At 43.5% G+C, this 17,562-nt stretch overlaps 1 protein-coding gene across 4 annotated transcripts in view; it reads left to right on the forward strand.

Annotated features, from left to right (window-relative positions):
* CTXND1 (cortexin domain containing 1) overlaps positions 1-13,017 on the forward strand; it is a 31,021-nt gene extending 18,004 nt beyond the window's left edge. Inside the window, exons 2-3 of one of the 4 annotated variants that reach the window (XM_027688724.1) lie at positions 4,905-5,080; positions 9,590-13,017. In XM_027688724.1, the coding sequence (XP_027544525.1) occupies positions 9,644-9,823 (180 nt within the window). In that variant the 5' untranslated portion in view covers positions 4,905-5,080; positions 9,590-9,643 and the 3' untranslated portion in view covers positions 9,824-13,017. Of the gene's footprint in view, positions 1-4,904; positions 5,081-7,407; positions 7,518-8,668; positions 8,787-9,589 lie in introns of those variants that run through there. The other 3 variants (XM_027688728.1, XM_027688726.1, XM_027688725.1) reach the window with 3 other exon arrangements.
* Positions 13,018-17,562: the final 4,545 nt, after the last annotated feature.

A 17,562-nucleotide genomic window follows, 5' to 3' on the forward strand; every position in this document is an offset into this window, starting at 1 on the left:
CCCCCCTGCAGTGAGTCAGGACATCTTTAACTAAATCAAGTTCCTCAGAGCCCCATCAACCTGATTTTGAATGTTTCCAGGGATGGGGCATCCGCCACCTCTCTGTGGTGTTTCATCTGTGCCAGTGTTTCACCACCTTCATTGTAAAAATTTTCTTCCTTATATCTAGTCCAAATCATCCCCGGTTTGTTTTAAATCAAAAGTTTAAAACCATTACCCTTTGTCTTATCACAACGGACCCTGATAAAAAGTTTGTCCCCATTTGCGTGTACTGCTCTTTACCAGCCAGTCTTGATGCCAAAAAGTAGTCTTGGACACCTTTGATTTACTACAAGAGATATTGCCCACACGTCCTGGGAAGGACAAGAGGCAGAGACAGTGAACAGCTGGGACTCAGACTCAGGATCCTGACTGATCCTGGCTCGTCTGAGCAATGGGCCATTTATCCTTTCCCCCGGCCTCGCTCGGTGACACGCCAAATTTGGAGGCTGCTATATTTGTTATCTACCTACAGAGTTATAGACTAGAGTTCAATTATCCTTAAATTCTTATCAGGATCCTTCACTCCAGCCAGTGCTGTCATGGAAAACGTAATGCATGTCCTGACTCAAGGTTTTGGTTCATTTGTAATAAAAATCATCTGGCCTCCCTCTGAAGGAAGATGCAATCCATCCCTGCTGGGAGACAGTGGAAAATATAGTTTATGTGGGTGCCAACTGGATCTTCATCAGAAAGAAGCTTTTGTGCTGTATTCACGTGCAGAGCTGGGAGGATGGGGGGGAGGGGTCTGAAAATGGGAAGATTTTCTGTGATGTTGAGCTGTTTGGCTGCTTGCACTGGTTCCAGATGGTGCTGGAGGCACTCAGTGTCTCTGAAAACAGGCCAATTTTCATTCTCCCAGTTCTTTTAGTAACAAGAGAAAAACTGTTCTCTTGAGGAAAGAAAACAGGGAAAAACTAGTAATGATATTTCTACTTCCCTTGTTGGCAAATTAGAACCAAAATTAGCTAACATGCTGCAACAGTTCTGGCTTTCCAGCTGGAGAGGGGAGCAGCAGTGAGCTTCTCTGGGTGAGCTTCTCTGGGTGTCTCACACAGCACAAAGCACTGCTCCCTGAAACAGCCCTAATCCAAACTCACTCAGATCACCTGGGCCCCTTAACTCTTCATTTCAGATCTTCAATTATTTTTTCTTCCAATTCCTCATACCAGTGAGGAGAGAAATCTGTTTAAGTAGGGCTGTTTTTACCAGTGTTTTCTAAGGGTTTCTCATCCTTATCCAACAATATTTCTGGCCTCTGGGGCTGTTCCTTCTGTGGGTCCATTTTTGCCCAGTGACCTGGCAACAGATGCTGACAGTGTTTAACATCATGTCCTGCTTTGTAGTCAAGTCCATACTCCTGCTACATCTCAGAGCTTATTAATTCAGTCTTTAAGATTCCTTTGCAAGATTTTATTCAGCTTAAGATAGGATGTTCAGCTGGCCTCACACCTCCAACTGGATCGCCACAAAGAATCAGAGCAGTGGCACAGTAAGTTACAAACGTGAGCACAAGCTACAAACATCCATCCTCACCCTCCTCTTCAGATTAAACCAGTTCAGAAAAGGAACAGACATGAGCAGTGCCTTCTATGGGAACCCTGTGTGAAAACCTGGGGGTCAAAACACAAGCTGGACTTTCAGCTTTATTTTTGCTTATGTTTAATTGATCAAATCCCTCTCACCATGAATTTCTAAAGTATCTGAGTAAAATTTGTATTCAAAAAAGTGTATGAATTAGTTATCAGTATGGATTGATGAGTACCTGCATACACAAAATCTACACCTGTTACAATAGCAAAACCACTTGTCACTTTTTTTTTTCTGTTTTGCCTCAGACTTACTAATTTAATACCTTCTTGACTAGGAGCTGTCTTCATTAGTGAGAATTTAACTTTTAATGTTAAAAAAGTGATTTGGAAATGAAACGGTACTGTGTGATTTCTTCATGCCAACATTTGTGGCAGTTTGACAGGTGTAACCTAGTTATTTTGGTGAGATTTCATCCACAATACTTTTCCTCAAATGTCAAAATGTTCATACAGCCTCAATCTGATCTAGGCATATATAATTTTTAAAGATGAAAGGGCAAAAGATGTGTTTCTGAGAAGTATCCTGCAAGTCAGAGAACACTGGACATCACCACCAGAAGGTAGATATATTAATGTAAAAAAGAGTTGCTGATCTACCTTTTGGTTTTGTAAAGTAAAATAATTAATTTTTCAGAGCTGTAGTTGGAAAAAATGTTTTTCTTTTTTCCTCCCTGTCAGCTTTGCTGCAGTGAAAAATTTTTCCATTGCTTTGCTGAAAGTTCTCCTGGCTAACAGCCATGGTATAATTTACAAAATTACTGATAGGACCAACAGGCATGTTTCTCTCCTTTCAGAGGATTTAAACAGCAGAGAGTTTAAAAAGCAGATACTCCATTAAAATGAGTTTATATCATATCTATTCAGACCTCACAAGCCATGGCTTAAAAGCCAAATCCATTTGTTTCTCTAAGACTCCTTTACTTTTGTCACTCTCCATGATGAAAGGGGTTGCACACACTGTGAGTCACAGCAGTGATAAGGAAAGCAGCTTCAGTCCCCTTATCAAAATAAGCATTGAATGAAGGGTGGTCCTGCTGCAGACAGATGTTCCTTTTCAAGCTCATCTAAACTTTGCATATCACGGGTGTTGCTTTGTGTTTTCCTGGCATTATCTATTAAAGGGTGAAACAACGTTTCCCCACAGCCCCTGGGGGGGAAGCCAGTGCCGCAAGGAGGATGGGTTGGTTGAACCACCTTACAAAATCCCTGCAGCTCTCACACCACAGCACAAACATACAGGGAACGTAAGAAATGTCCCTGCAACACACACAGGAGACACAGAGCTCCTTCCTCAAGGGATGAACTGGGCTATTGTCTTCACCCATTGCTCAGATCCTGGCCAGCCAAGGACAGCACGGGAGATGTAGCAAAACCCCTGAGCTGGGGTCTGAGGGAGCATTGGATGGCCTTTCTTCTCCTGCTCCCCTATGGATTGCAAAGGAACCAACACAAAGACAACATCACAACCCCTTCCTGGCTTACCTGCCCTTTTTTAATTAATATATAATTAATACTTAATTCCGAGCGCTTCCCACTATTGGGTCCAACAACCAACAACTCATAAGGTCCATCACAGATCCTTACCCCACTTTTTTACCACTTCCAATCTCTGAGAAAGATTCCTAGATGTTCTCAGGCTCTCACTTCAGCAAAGTTTAATCAAGGATTATCCACACAAGTTGAGGTTTAGGAGACTGGAGGCGCTTTTCACTCCAGATCCCAACTGTCCCTCAGTTCACTCAATAGCTCTAAACAGCGACTTGCTGCCAAGCACAACCATCTCTTTTTTTAACTTTTGTTAACAAGTAATTCCACATACTCCTTAAGTGCGAGAAAAATGATTATTTGATTTCAGATGCTCTCAAATTATAAGCAGCCCACAGTTATTTTAAGTGTATGCTGCATTTTTTCCTCAATAAAGATTAATATTATTCTTGCCATGGGGCTATGTAAGAAGGAAACATTTGTGCAGCAGCAATTTTTAAAACTTTCTCCCAACTGATTTATGTATTTATTCATTTTGAACTTTTTGGGCACTCGTAAATGATGTCTTCAGTCTTCTGAGGGAATACTGACATCCAGTGATTTACAACTGGCTAAAAGCAAGTTTGTGGAAGGAAGATTATTTTTCTCTTGATCATAACTGAGAGGGTTAGATTGAATAAAGGAGTTTGCATAAATTAAGCTGAGCATAAAGATTTAAAATCAATATGTAGAGTAAGAAAAAAAAAAACAACAACCGAAACAAAACACCAAACAGTGGGTTAAAAACAAAGATTAAACCTGCCTGTGTACTACAGGTACACAGGAGAATTCATGCTCATAGGAAGACAGAGTTACTGAAATGAAGTATTGATTTTCTGCTAAGAGAATTGTAAGTATAAAAGGACAATTAGTTTTTGGACTAAGCTAACGGTCATATTATTGCTCTCTGGATATAGCAAGAAGCTCATCTGTCTATATCTATCTACAGCATTTGACTCCTGTGCTCAGAGGCAGTGAGTTTTTAATCGAAACTAGATTGTTAAGAATATTAGAGTATGATTAAGTGTCCAGCCTATTCCTTTATAGATTTGAACTTCAGATTGAAGGTGACTTCATTTGACAAACACACATAACATAGACCTGGAGCAGCACTTCACCTTCCTTCCTGGTCATTCACCTCTACTCCCTTGCCTGAGCAGCACTCTGATCAGCTGAGTCTCCTCACGAGGGATTTGGGGTCATTTCTGGCTTGTTCTTCTCAGACTTCCCATCCCGCATCTCAGAACTCCTTTCCACACCAATGTGGAAAAAAACCAGGTTTGTCATCTAGCAATTTTTAAGAGTTTTTCTGATTGAATTTATTTTGTTTGTTTTTAAGTCTTGGTGTATCAGTTCAGATAAATCAAGGAGTTTTGTTTAAACAACTGAATTTTCCCCTTAAATTCCGGCCATTTTTGAAAGAAATAGGTTAAAAAAATCCAATCCCTAACTAATTATGCAGACTCCCGAGCAGTATCAATTCAAACCTGGTCGATCTTTCACTATGAATTAAAAATGGGTTATTTTTGCTTGTTTGAGAAGAAATATCGATATGACTTGAGGCTTGAACATCACTCTTTGTATCACGAATGTTGTTCTGGGGAATGTCTGACAAACAAATCCATCCCGTGTATGACTGTATCCGATTGCCTCAGGCTGTCGCTGGAGCGATTCCCAACCGCTTAACGAACCCGTCACGCCCACATCCTGCGTGATGAGCAATTGTCAATTATTACCTTCTGTTTTCAGAGCACACCGGTGAGAACTGCTTCCAGGTCTGGGTGGAGGTGAACCTGAGCGCAGCCTGAACGCCGTTAAAGCCCCACTGACCAACAAAAACTTTTAAAATATGACTACAGTGAGGATTTTATCTCCACAATGCTGCGATGCTGGGATGTGACAGGCTTCCTACCCAGGTCTGGAAGGTAGGGATCGGCTTGCATACATGAAATCACATCATTTCCCTTCCTTCCCCTCCCTCTACATATGTTGTTTTGGGAAAGGAGTATAGAAGAAAAAAAAGTGTTTTTTTATATATCCTATGGGTTGGGATGAGTTGAAACATGATAAACCAGCATAGGAACCAGCTCTCTGCAATGTATGTGGTACATTATTACTTGATATTTAAAGTGACGGTGCCAAGATTGTCAGGTCTGGAGAAAAAAATAAACCACATCTTTTAAAGTATCTTGCACAGGGAAGACTGATGGCAAAATTTAGGCACACTGATGAGCACAAGCATTACAGAGAGTCTGTAACAGAGCTGGTATACTAAAGAGGATGACAACATCTGCCTGCTTGTGTACATAAGGTCATAAAAATGGAACATATCCTCTCTTCTGTGCCAATCCTTCACGAAAAGAGCACGGGGAAACAAAGTGAACAGCAAAGGCCAAATGCTCAGGATGGATTCTTCACTGAGGTACCAAAGTTCTTGATCCCCAGGCCATATCCCTGACCCAGGCTGCAGAATCTCCTGACTGCAAGAATGGTCAGACAAACACAAGCCAGGGGGACCAGGGCATCAAAACTAGGTGATGCCAACCCTTCTGAGGAGACACAACTGCTTCCTGGTTCTCACCCTCTGCAACCCACAAGGAGCCAAGTCCACGGAGTAATTTTTGGTACTGAATTACATGACCACCACAAGCCAGCCCAGCTCCATCCCTGGGTGAGCCTGCCTGTGTCACCCATCTATTCTCAGAGGAGTTAGAGGGGAAGAGATTGCAGTGAAAAACCAGGGGATTTATAGCAGAACATACACTCAGCACTGCTAAACTGCCTAACGGTTTGAACCAGGGATTGCCCTTCTTCATCTTTTGGCTTTGTTTAGACCAAACTACATTTTCAACAAATCTGAAGAAATTAAAAAGAAATACAATTCTAAAGCTTGATGCTGTCAAGCTGGAAAAAAGTAATTTTCTACAATTCAGCTATTCATAGAAAGCTTGATCATTCAAGTGTGAAACTTTATAGCTGTTTCTGCTGATCTCTTCTTTTTTTCCACACACACAATGCTGTCAACATCAGCCGTGCTAGTAAACAAGAGCAAAACATCCAGTCAACCAGCCTGTAGCTGGAGCGAGAGTTAATTTCAGTAGCACTGATGGATTTCACAAGCAAGACTGAGAAAAACTGACTGCAAAACCACTGTGCTCACCTCCACAGCACTTCCCCTAGGGCTGAGATAGATAGCAGGATGTGCAGGCAGAGCCTCCTCCAGGATGGACCAACCTGTCAGACACTTCCACGCCCCACTCCAAGCCTGGCCATACCACTGGGTATCAGGGAAATGAGAAGGGAAGTTGAAGGAAATGAAAATTAAACAGGACAAGTTGTGCAGCTGTTACAGAGATGGAAGACCACAAGTACCTGGGAGACAGGAGGGAGCAGGACACAGCATGTCCATGGTAATACTTGGAAGCTGGACTTTCTCAAGAGGAACCTGTCTGGGTGAATACGTGCAAATAACTCCTTTTACGTTTGGGGACTGTCTCTTGCTGGTCCCAACGTGCCTGGTCAAGAACAGTGATATGTTCCAGCCATAACAAATTAACCTGGAGACACTGCCTTGGACATAGGTCTATTCCAGCATCCAGATCTGTTTAGCACCAATAAGTCTCTGCACTGCCAAGTCCCCTGGAATGCAATTGCAGTAACCTATGCCATAGAACACCAAATGCCTCCTGGCACCCAACCCACCTGCGACTCAGATGAGCATGGGTGTTATGTGCAGCTCTGACAAGGTGAGGAGTCTTTCCCCTCTGACAGTGCTGGTACAGAGATTCAGGTGAGCAGCCAAGCTGTGAGCAAGAAGAGCAAATTTGGAAAGCCAGACACTTCTGCCCAGTCCCAAAATATATGTTCTCCACCAGTAGTGACTTAATGCATAATAGTAGTTCAGCATCAAAACATTATCAGGTTTATGGGGAGAGCAGAAGGAAAACATGTGATTTATACATCCTCAAGAATATAGCTTTTTGGAAAAAATATTTCTATTCCCACTGAAGATGCCTACTTTTCACCAAAAGGGATCAATATAAACCTGAAACCACTAGGTTCAAGCTGCCCTTGTAATGTCCTGTGCAAACTACAGCTCAGATGCCTTACACTTTCATTCTGCTCTCTGGGTAAAGGTTTCTGCCTGGCCTATCCTTTCCATAACATGCTTTTCCCCTCCAGCAGGAAAAGGGCTGCATGACAGTTTTCCTAGGAAACATGCTCCAGGCACAGTCCTGGGGCAGAGGGAAGCAGAGGGATGCAGCACTTAAACCAGACTCCTGTGAGATTTTGTGATGTCATTTTGAAGAGAAAAATCTCCAAGGGATGGAACTCCACTTGAAACCTCTGATCATTTTCCAAGTAAATGATTCATCTTTTCAAAGAAAGTACATTTGATTGAAAATGCAGTTTTCCCTCAAAGATCGGTACTGATGGAAATTACCAGGCAGTTCTGATATTCTGCAGGAGGTAACTTAGTGTGAAATAACCCCACATGGTACAATAGCCAGAATGTCAGAAGACAAAAATCAAATCCATCCTTGTTGGACCTTCACAAGTCCTTTCCCACAGGAAAGGACTGGGCTGCATTAGTAGTTTTGATAACAATTTTCTTTTGTGTTCATAAAGTATTCATACCTAATACTCAGCCTTGCTGACGAACCCTTTTTTCATCACATGAAGCTATAAACTGCAATGTAACATCTCTTGGCTGGTGAAATAGAGCAGTAGCAGAGTCTTCTGGGAATATTAGACCTCTGATCAGCCAGGTGAGCATTACAAGCCTGACCCCACTCCTCAGTGATTTCTTCATGAGCTCCTAAGGATGTGACTGGTAAATCCATGAGATGATGGGATGTCTGCTTGGTTTCATTCCCTTTGTGTCATCACCTTCTTTCATCTCCCTGCTGCAGGACTGGCTGTCGCAGTAATTTCTGTGCTTTCAGGAAATTAAAAAAATCTGACATCCTTGTGCTTAAAATAGACTTGAGAGCCCAGCTGATTTATACTTGCCTTGTGGGATCCAAGACATTGTGAGGCTGGAAAACAACTTGAAAAGAAGTAAATTATGAGACAGAGAAGGAACTGTGAATTTTTGTTCTAAAAGGTCTTCGGTTCACCCTGAGGAAGATTTGCAGGGCACAGGAGTTCAGGATTCACTGGGACACCCACTGGCAGCTGGCACAGCATGATGCTGCAGGAACACGATGCTCCAGCCAGATGTGAACCACTACTGCAACAGCCCTGCCAGCAGCATCAGCTCACTGGAAACATAACCAGGCAAACTTGGCTGTGCAGATAAAACCTGTACCTGGGATTTCCTCGCTGCATAAATGCAGTGATAGAGAGCAGCTGGGCCATTTGATACCCAAGTTTCACCCAATTCTCTCTATGACTCAATATCTTCTCATTCCCATCTATTGACTCCAAATGAAGCAGGAACTAGTTTTCAGATTGATTATTGCATTTGATGCAAATGACTTTGTTGTTTTGTTTGCTTTAAATAGGCATTCCCTATTCCTGATCTTCTTCATTGTAACCCTCAACACTTCTACCCCCCACCGTGGCCAAAGGTGAATGTCAGAAAAAGTTTCCCCCATCCCTGGGCAGTGACTCAATTCCGTAAGTCAGGTCAGTTCCTCTCCTTCAGCATCATCACACAAAGCAATTTGTGTTACCAGATGATGAACTATGCAGAAGAAAACTTGCAGAAGCAGAAAGGTCTCAATCACTGCTGAGGCCATTTTGGTTATGGATTCACACAAGGAGGCCAGAAAAGACCTTAATTCGATGCAGATGTCTGCATAGCTAAGATAATCCCTGTTCTAATCACACAATCACCTGTACCTCTCTGGGTGATAAAATACCCACTTAAAAATTATATTGCTCCTAAAAAAAAAACATCTTCTACTGCCTGGAGAACCTATGAGTACTGGAAATTAAAAGATTATGGAAAATAAGTACGCATAATTTTCACTTTGCTTTGTGCCAGTAAGAGACAGAGAATGTTTGGACAGAGAGGAAAATTGGGATAGAAACAGTCTGCTGTGTCATTTGTCTGATCTTTCACACTAGTAGAGGAATGGAAATATTTTTATGATTAGGAAATGCTGAGACAAGAACAGTGTCTGTGCCTCTTTTAAGAGATGATATTTCAAGTGGATAGTTTTCATTCATTACTGCTTCTCTTTCCTTTGTTAACATCTCATTTTAGTGTCTAATATTTTAGCAAGAAGCATTTGTGGGCTAAATTAACATGGAGATGAGGTTTCTTCTGCTCACAGCTCTCAGTTACCTAAGCTGTGACATTTCCAGTGGGTTTATTTCCCTGCAACAGTATCTCACAGAGGTTTTCTGTTTCCAGTTCTACCCCCAAGTTCCCCCATATCCAGGAGCAGCAATCACTCGTGCCTGACAGCATGTTTGTTTTGCAGGTGGTTGATGATGTTAGGAGTAAATATAAACCCAGATGAGGAGCGGCTCGAGCAATGGAGGGACCAACTCCAGAGCCTGTGTACGTTGACGTGGACAAGGGACTGACATTAGCATGTTTTGTTTTCCTCTGCCTCTTCCTGATTGTGATGATTATTCGCTGTGCAAAAGTCATCATGGACCCTTACAGTGCCATCCCAACGTCCACATGGGAGGAGCAGCATCTAGATGACTGAAAGGACTTCACCAGACAGAGCCATAAAATGCTGTTGTCCAGGAGGCCTTTTCCCACTGGGAAGGCTAACACACAAACGACCATTTTCAGATATGCAGGACAACGGCAATATCTCTAAGAGCACACAGTGTAAATGATTTTTGCTCAACAGGTCAAGATGTCAGCAAGCCATTCTGGCAGCACAGTTTACTACTATGCAGCAACCCTTATTTTACAGTTATCATTGTAACTCAAGTAGCACAAGATTCTCCAGACTTTTACTAATATAACTGTTGGTCTAGCACAGTTTGTCCCACCCTCAGTATCACCCACAAATCTTGGGTAACCATCAATACCATTAACAAGCAACAAGAATATCCTGTCTTTCCTGGAAATAGATTGCTTCAAATATTTCCCTCAGTCACTATAGCAGCATCTCAGAAAAGGCCCGGATTTTACTGTTTTGTGTGCCAGAGCATCTCTAAGCAGAAGTGCTGAAGGACCCCTGGTTAAGTAGGGTTATGTGAGTAGATTTACTCTTGACTCACTTGGTTCTGCACAGGCTCCCTACCCCACTGCAGCCGTATTTCCAGTGATCAGGGTGCAGAAGCACTCAGAATAAGGGGGTACTGGACTAATGTTGACCCTGTAGCACCACCTTGCTCTATCCTACTCATACAAAAACTAGGCATATCCTCTGCCATGGGTCCATGGATTAGTCAAACCACTGGCTGCTAGCCATGAGAAGCCCATGGAGCAGAGCTTGGATACTGCTGGTGTCAACTCCATAGAACTTGCTGTGATTTTCAAAGAGTGATTCCACATGCAACTTCATCCATCTTTTGTTTCAGGTGTATTTCAGCAGGATGAGACAGGACTAGAATGACAAGGACAATAAGCAGAGATGTTGCTCCTGGCTTTGTCATTCAGACTCCTCAGCATAACATTTGCAGTAACACACAATAATATGCATTCTACCTCTGAGAGATTCAGCACCTTCAATGGAAGATTTTTCCCACAAATTTGTAAGGTACATTTCCTTCTCTCCTTTCATTAAGACAGGCATTATGCAAGAAGTCATAAGTGAACATAGGAGCTCTGGAAATTTATTATTTACCTTTGAGGAGTGGGGACTGCAAGATTCCCATGTCCTCTGTTCCTCAAATTCTAAGGCTTCCTCACAGCTGCCTTTTTTTAGTGACTACATGTTCAGCTCATGGGACGCAATACAGGGCAGGTACTGCAACCACAGCAAGCATCATGAACAGACAAGACTTGAAAGCACAAAACTGCAAGAAGGGCATTTCACTATTTCTCCTCTTCCTTACCATCCTACCTGACCTCTAGTTCTTGCCATAAGAGGAAGGAAGGAATTGTGACAAGGAATTGGGACATAGACCTTGTAAGTTACTGTTCTAGCTCTGACAGATTCGTTTGATGATCACACAAGTCACTTTGTGTGCGTCAGTGCACAATATTATCTTGTCTCACATCGTTTTGTCTATCTCAGTACCAGAAAGTACTTGGAGAGCCTCAGATAGAGACACATGAATTAAGGTTCTTATTTACAATTCTTCCTGATGAAACTAATAGGGAAGGTCTGGATTGTAGTATACAGCATGGGAAGTTCTCCCCAGGCAAAGGATTTGTCCAGACCCCCATTTACTCTCTCATTTTGATTGCAGGATTTTGAGCTATGCCAAATGGCACCTGGCTTTGTTACGTATCCCACTGATTTCTGAGGTGCTCAGCACTGTGATTAGAGAACCCAAAATAGCAGGCTATAAGGTACATGAAGAGTGTTTCATAGATTTTTTGAACTGCACAATTTTTGCTGATCTCTGTTGTAGGAGATCCCATTCAGGAGGCAGAAGATTTGCAGATTGGCTTTAATTCTGATGTCCTCTAGCAAGAGTCCTCCACTGCTTCCATTACCCACTGCAGACTGCTCACCAGGCTGTTATTTAGCCTCAGTTTCTGCTACCCAGTTAATCAGCAGTAACAGAGGACTTTTCCAGGTGTGAATGTTAATGTTCATCATACTTGCAGCAAACACACTGTTCTCTCTTGTTCGTGAGCGGGTCCATGTGTACCATAGGAATGGATGCCCCAGCTCAAAGAGCAACACTTCTGTTCCCAGAAGTTTAGAACCCATTTTTTGTCATTAAGTCTTATATCCCACTTTGATACTAGTGGGGCTTCTTACAAAAAAACCAAAATAACCTAATTTCCAGTCTAGGAAACTTTCAGTTTGCCGGTCACCTGCCTGCACACACGGCTGACGCAGAGCAAGGACAAAGCTTGTCCTCACACCTCCCAGTGCCAATACTCCACTCAGTGTTTATATCTATCTGCATGCAGAACCCTTTGGCACTGTCATATGTCACTGATAAGCTCCTGTTCAGCTAAGGACTTACGCAGGTGCTTAAGTTTAAGCCTCTGAGCAGGCTGTCCAACTACAGAGAGCAGGGTCGGTCATGTGCCTGTCCTTGGCAGGGCAGGGACAGCAACACACAGTCCTTGCAGGAGCAAAGTCTATGTAAGAACAAAGGGTTACAAATGCCGGGGAAGCAAATTGACAAATTTTATCTGCAAGGTTGTTTGCCACTTTTTTCTCTCTTTGTCCAGCTGAACAAACCATTTAATGGATTTTCCTGAAAATCCTAATGGAAAGACCCCTCTGTGTAGCTCTATTTTCTAATAAAAATGCTCTTATCTTCCTGGCATAGCCTATCAAGTCCATCCTTCGGTTGACAAAAATGTTCTTCAACAACCTCTACATATAATCACTGTGTAAAAGTCAATGTGATTGTTTTTATAAAGATAATGTAAATGCATTCTAACTTCTGCCTTTCCCCACTGGTTACAGTCACACAACCTCACTACTCTTCAACCAAAAGCAATACTAAACATCATGCCTAAAGCAGACGTATTATCCTCCTTGCCCTGGGAGTCAGGACCCTCCCACCCAAGGTGCATCACTGCAGCTCCAGCTGGTGCCGACCCCACCGGCAAATTCACACTCACAGCCAGTGGAAGGTCTGTTTTAGCAGGGGCTGCATCACTGGGCTTGGTAGTAATTTCAGCTGCATGCAACAAGTGCCTCTGCTAGTTTTAGTTCTTTTTTAATCATTGTGCCATACTACCAGCAATTGCACTCAGAGGAAATAACTCAAACTTGTTGCAAATGTATTTATCTAATGTAATAAACAGCTTCGACATGGAAAACCTCCTTGCTGTCTCTCTTGTGGTTCTCTTCTAGTTGCCAGGACATCTTAAAACACACCCACAACATAACATGATTTTCAGGAAGGACATGTGTTCCTGACAGCCCTCCTTGTAGTGTGACAGTGAAGAACTGTTCTCTGTGTAGCTACACCACTACAGATTCTCAGGAGCTCAGGACAGACCTGATGGATCTCCAGGTGTTCCTGTGGCTCTGCAGGTCAACCCCTCCAAAGGGGCTATTTCAGGTTACTCCCTCAGTCAGGAAGAGCACTGAGCTGAGCTTCACCTCAGTGGGGGACTGCAGCATCTGTATTTCAGCAATTCATTATCAGTAACAAATTGCATACCAAAAGAAATAGGGCAACCGAGACCCGAGTCCCTCCTGCTAGCAACTGAAAATGAAGAGCACAGAGCACCTGTGGGTCTCTTTGAAGAAGCCAGAGTATGGGAGTAAAAAGCACCCAGGGAACTCCTCCTCTTGAAAAAGCTGAAAAAATTGCTAATTCTTTCATCTTGCAAAAAGACTCTGTTGCCTGAAAGCTGGGTGCTTTATAAATCTGCTTGTCCCTGAAGCGAGTCCTGTGGCAGAAGGATCTGTGTGCCTGGAACCCAGTTTGCCACAAAGACTAAATTCCACTGATAAATCCTTGCCTGTGTCCTAGCCAGAAGTAGGGGTTGGAGTTGTTATGCTGTTTTCAGAGCAGCTACTATGGCTAATATAAGAACAGACCTGAACTGAAACCAGCAGCAGTTGAATTTGTGCAGACACCTTACAGAACTATGAGCTTAGATCTTTTTCTGAAACAACCAGGGACTGATGCTAGCCCTAGAACCACATGAGCGATGCTGCTGCAGCCTGTGCTGTCCAAAGGTGTCCCCAGCTCGCTGGGTCATTACAGGTCTCAGCAGGCAGCTTCAACCCACATTGCTACAGTTCAGAAGTCAGTACAGGACTCGGGGAAAACTCTGTGCTCAGACTCCAGTAACCTCCATGGCACACACAGGGAGGGTGGCAAGAAGAGCAGATCTCAGGTGTTTAACTGGTTCACTTTAGAATCTGTTGATCCAGAAAATAGGAAATGTATGAGAAACGAAGGCAGGGAGTTTTCAAGACAGCCCCAAATTAAACTTTCATGGAGCAAGACTGATTTTGGTCCCCTGGGCTACCTGCAGCTCACATGCAGTCCACCACTAATGCCCAGTGATAACTAAGCCTAAAAGGCATCGAGATTCCCCACCCAAAGAGACCCAAGGACAGCAGTGACACCATGTGGACTGGCCATTACTGCTGGGGTACACAAACATCCCAAAGGAGCAGCCAGACCTGCAGTTTTGCATCTCTGAGGTCAACGTGGCAACGCATGGAGTGACAGCCATGCACAGCTCCCCAGCTCACACCCAGCTCAGCCCTGGTCTGTGCTGATCTGCACGACCATCAGCACAGCCAGCACCATTGCAATGACTCTACTGAGATGCCTCTGGTGTCAAAAATCTGCTAAAAGCAGGCTGGAAAGTTTAAATTCATCTCCTCTGCTTCCTTACCCTCCCCCTGTCTCTGACCTTGTCTGAATCTGAACCCAGATTCACCAGGCTTCAAACCACTTATTTCAGCTGTCTCATGGTTATACATCTCAGGTGACTTGATTTAAATACCAGAAATTAAATCTCCAATTTTAACCATGTTTTAATGCTGCAATGGGAATTCTTGATTACAGTCCACATTTTTGCATTTGCATTTTTAATTTTTTTAGAACTGTTTTCATTAAAAATGGTCAATACCCTTTGGCCACTACTTGCTAACCAGGAGGAAAACTCTGCTTGCACACACATTTTTAAAGCAATACAGTTTAAAATTCCTGGTTATTTATTCTCAGGGTTCAGTTCAATCCACAATGCCATAAGAAATTTTGAGTGATACACTTCTTAGTTATAAAGCTCCATGTTTTGCACTGGAACTCCGCCAGGCAGCCCCCAGAGGAAAATCAGAAATCAATCAAAAATGTATTAAAATTGCATTAAATGTTCTGAAACCATAAGGAAAGCAAAGTTTTTCAGAACTTATTTTATATTTAAGATTAATTGGATTTCTCAAGCAGCAGCCTCTGCAGATCAAAGGAAGTGCCTGGTAGGGGTGAGCAGGCAGCAGATCTGGGCACCCTGCCAGTCCCCAGAGCCCCCCGGGAACAGGGTCCCAGGACTCCACAGCTCCAGTGCTCTTTTAGGGCAGTGGAGGTGCCGGCAGCGGGTCCTGAGCCCTCAAGCACATCTGCCCTGGGTCGAGTGCACAGTGAGGAGGGGGACCAGAGACCCTCCTTGTCCTTGCAGCCCCCAACCAACCCCTCAGTATTCATTGCCAAAGGTGTCAATCCTACAGGCTGAGCCAATGGATGCTCAGCTGCCACCAGAGTCTTCTGCTCCTGCAGCATTTCCCTTGGACATTCATCGACTGTGTTAAACCAGCTCTGTTTCAGCTGCCTATGGAGCAAATAACATGGAGCAAACAGTGTGAAAATTAGAAAGCACAGGTCTGTAATTAAAACTTCATGGAAAACCAAATACCTGTGCAAGAGAGAAAGAGCTGAGGTGAAGAAGTTCTTGGGAATGAGGGAAGATGAGAAGGAACAGCTCACAGCAGTTTTGTATGGAGCAGTATGGTGTCAGTACTTCAGCATGTCCCTCACGTATTTCCAAAGCCTTCAATCAATTTTAAAATCTCAGAAATGATCTCTTTCTTTCTCACTAAGCAGCAACAGTGTGGGCATTCTGAACAGAAGCAGCAATCAAGTCTGAGAAATGGCCTCCCTCCTTACTGCTCAAAGCCAAGAGCCACGTGAATATCACCTACTGTCTCTGTCCCTCTTCACAAAGTCACTACCTTGACCCTGAACAGCTACTGAAAGAGTCTTTTACTTTGAATTATTACTGCCTGGTTAATGAAAGAATTATGAATATTGCTGACCCAAACATTTCCAACAAAACTAATTTTTTTCCATGATATTGCATCTATTTCTAATTAGAAACTCTGCAGAAAACTACTTTAGGTGAAGAATGCCCGCATTTCACACCCAAAAGCCATTGGTCCCCTTAAATTCTGAAATACATTTTAGGGTTTTATTCCATGCTTTTCTTCTGACACTTAATTATACCAACAGCACTATTATAAATTATACCCAGCTTTTCCATTATGCACCAACCAGACGATGCTTTGATCTGTAAGAAAATGCATCTCAAAGTATCAAACAGTGGCTGCCCTTAGTTTTCTTACCACCAAAATAACAAAATAGAGTGAAATATTGTCAGGTACCATGATTCATTGCCCCTACAACCCCCCTGTGATAAGGCAGCTCAACCCAGAAGCACCTCCTGCATCCCTCCAAGACCTTCCATCCAACATCCCAGCATTACTTACGCCCAGGGTTGTGCACTCCAGCGCAAGTTGCTGATGAGAACTGCTGACCTCTGTTGAGCATGAAACACCAGCCAGCAAGAAGGATGCTCCAGGCCAGCATAAGAGCTGTAGTTTCCATTTAGACACATATTTCCATTTCCTCTGGTCAGAAACGCAGGGTCTGTCTTCCCACGCAACATTGCATGACCCTGAGTTAAGCTTCTCAGGTGGCTGACACAGCAGAAAGGTTTTATTTTTCCTCCAGGCTTCTGAAGATCCAAGGAGGATTTTCTTCTCCTACGCCCAGGTCACAAACCCACAAACCTGGGGGCAAGGCAGAGGAAAAGGAGCTCTGCGTTTGCTTTTCGTTTTTTCTTTCTCATTTTTGCTGGAAGCCAAATTATAAGCAAACTAAGAAAAACAGAGCTAAATCAAATGAAAATTAATAACTTCTAGAAGCAGAGAGCCATGCTCAAACCTAACTGCAGCAGAAGCTTTTAGAAATAGAGGTGAAGCTCTTCATAGAGAGGATCAACCCAGCTGAAATTGGCACTTCAAAATTAAACTCTTCTAAGCACCCAGTCAGCACACTGAACTGAGAGCACTCAGGCCAAAGCACCCTCTCACTCCAAGAGCCTGACCTTTTGCCCCTGCCTTATAAAGACCCTCCCCCCAAACCAGAAGAGAGCTCCATGACCCTCAGTTTAAAGGACAAGGGCACAAAGTGGTTCCAGCTGCCCCAGGGGAGGTGAAGCAAGTGGGAGGTGCCCAGAACACCTGTGTGTTTCCCAAAACTTGGGTGAGGATCTGCTTCCACTCCAGGCAGTGGGTGCTGCTGTGGCTATAGTGCTGCTGGTCCTAGGCCAAAGCAATGCTATTTTAAGGCCAGCACTGCCCACTGCAGCACAGATATACCCTTCATTGACCCCTCGACACAGTGTACCCCAGCAGGGATGAGAATCAGCAGTGCTGGTGGCTCCAGGCTTGCTGCATTGGGTGAGGGCAGCATGGCTATGGGCTCCCCACCTCCTCAGTGCCCACCCAAACAAAGCCCACTACCTTCTCCTGGGGGTGAAAAGAGACTGGCCTTGGGCACACACAAGAGTTTCTCTCCTTTTTTAGCATCTCCTGGCATTTTGGCCCCC

Source organism: Neopelma chrysocephalum, unplaced genomic scaffold, assembly GCF_003984885.1.
Source record: "Neopelma chrysocephalum unplaced genomic scaffold, ASM398488v2 Primary Assembly neopelma1_75, whole genome shotgun sequence".
In the NCBI taxonomy this organism is placed as follows: Eukaryota; Metazoa; Chordata; class Aves; order Passeriformes; family Pipridae; genus Neopelma; species Neopelma chrysocephalum.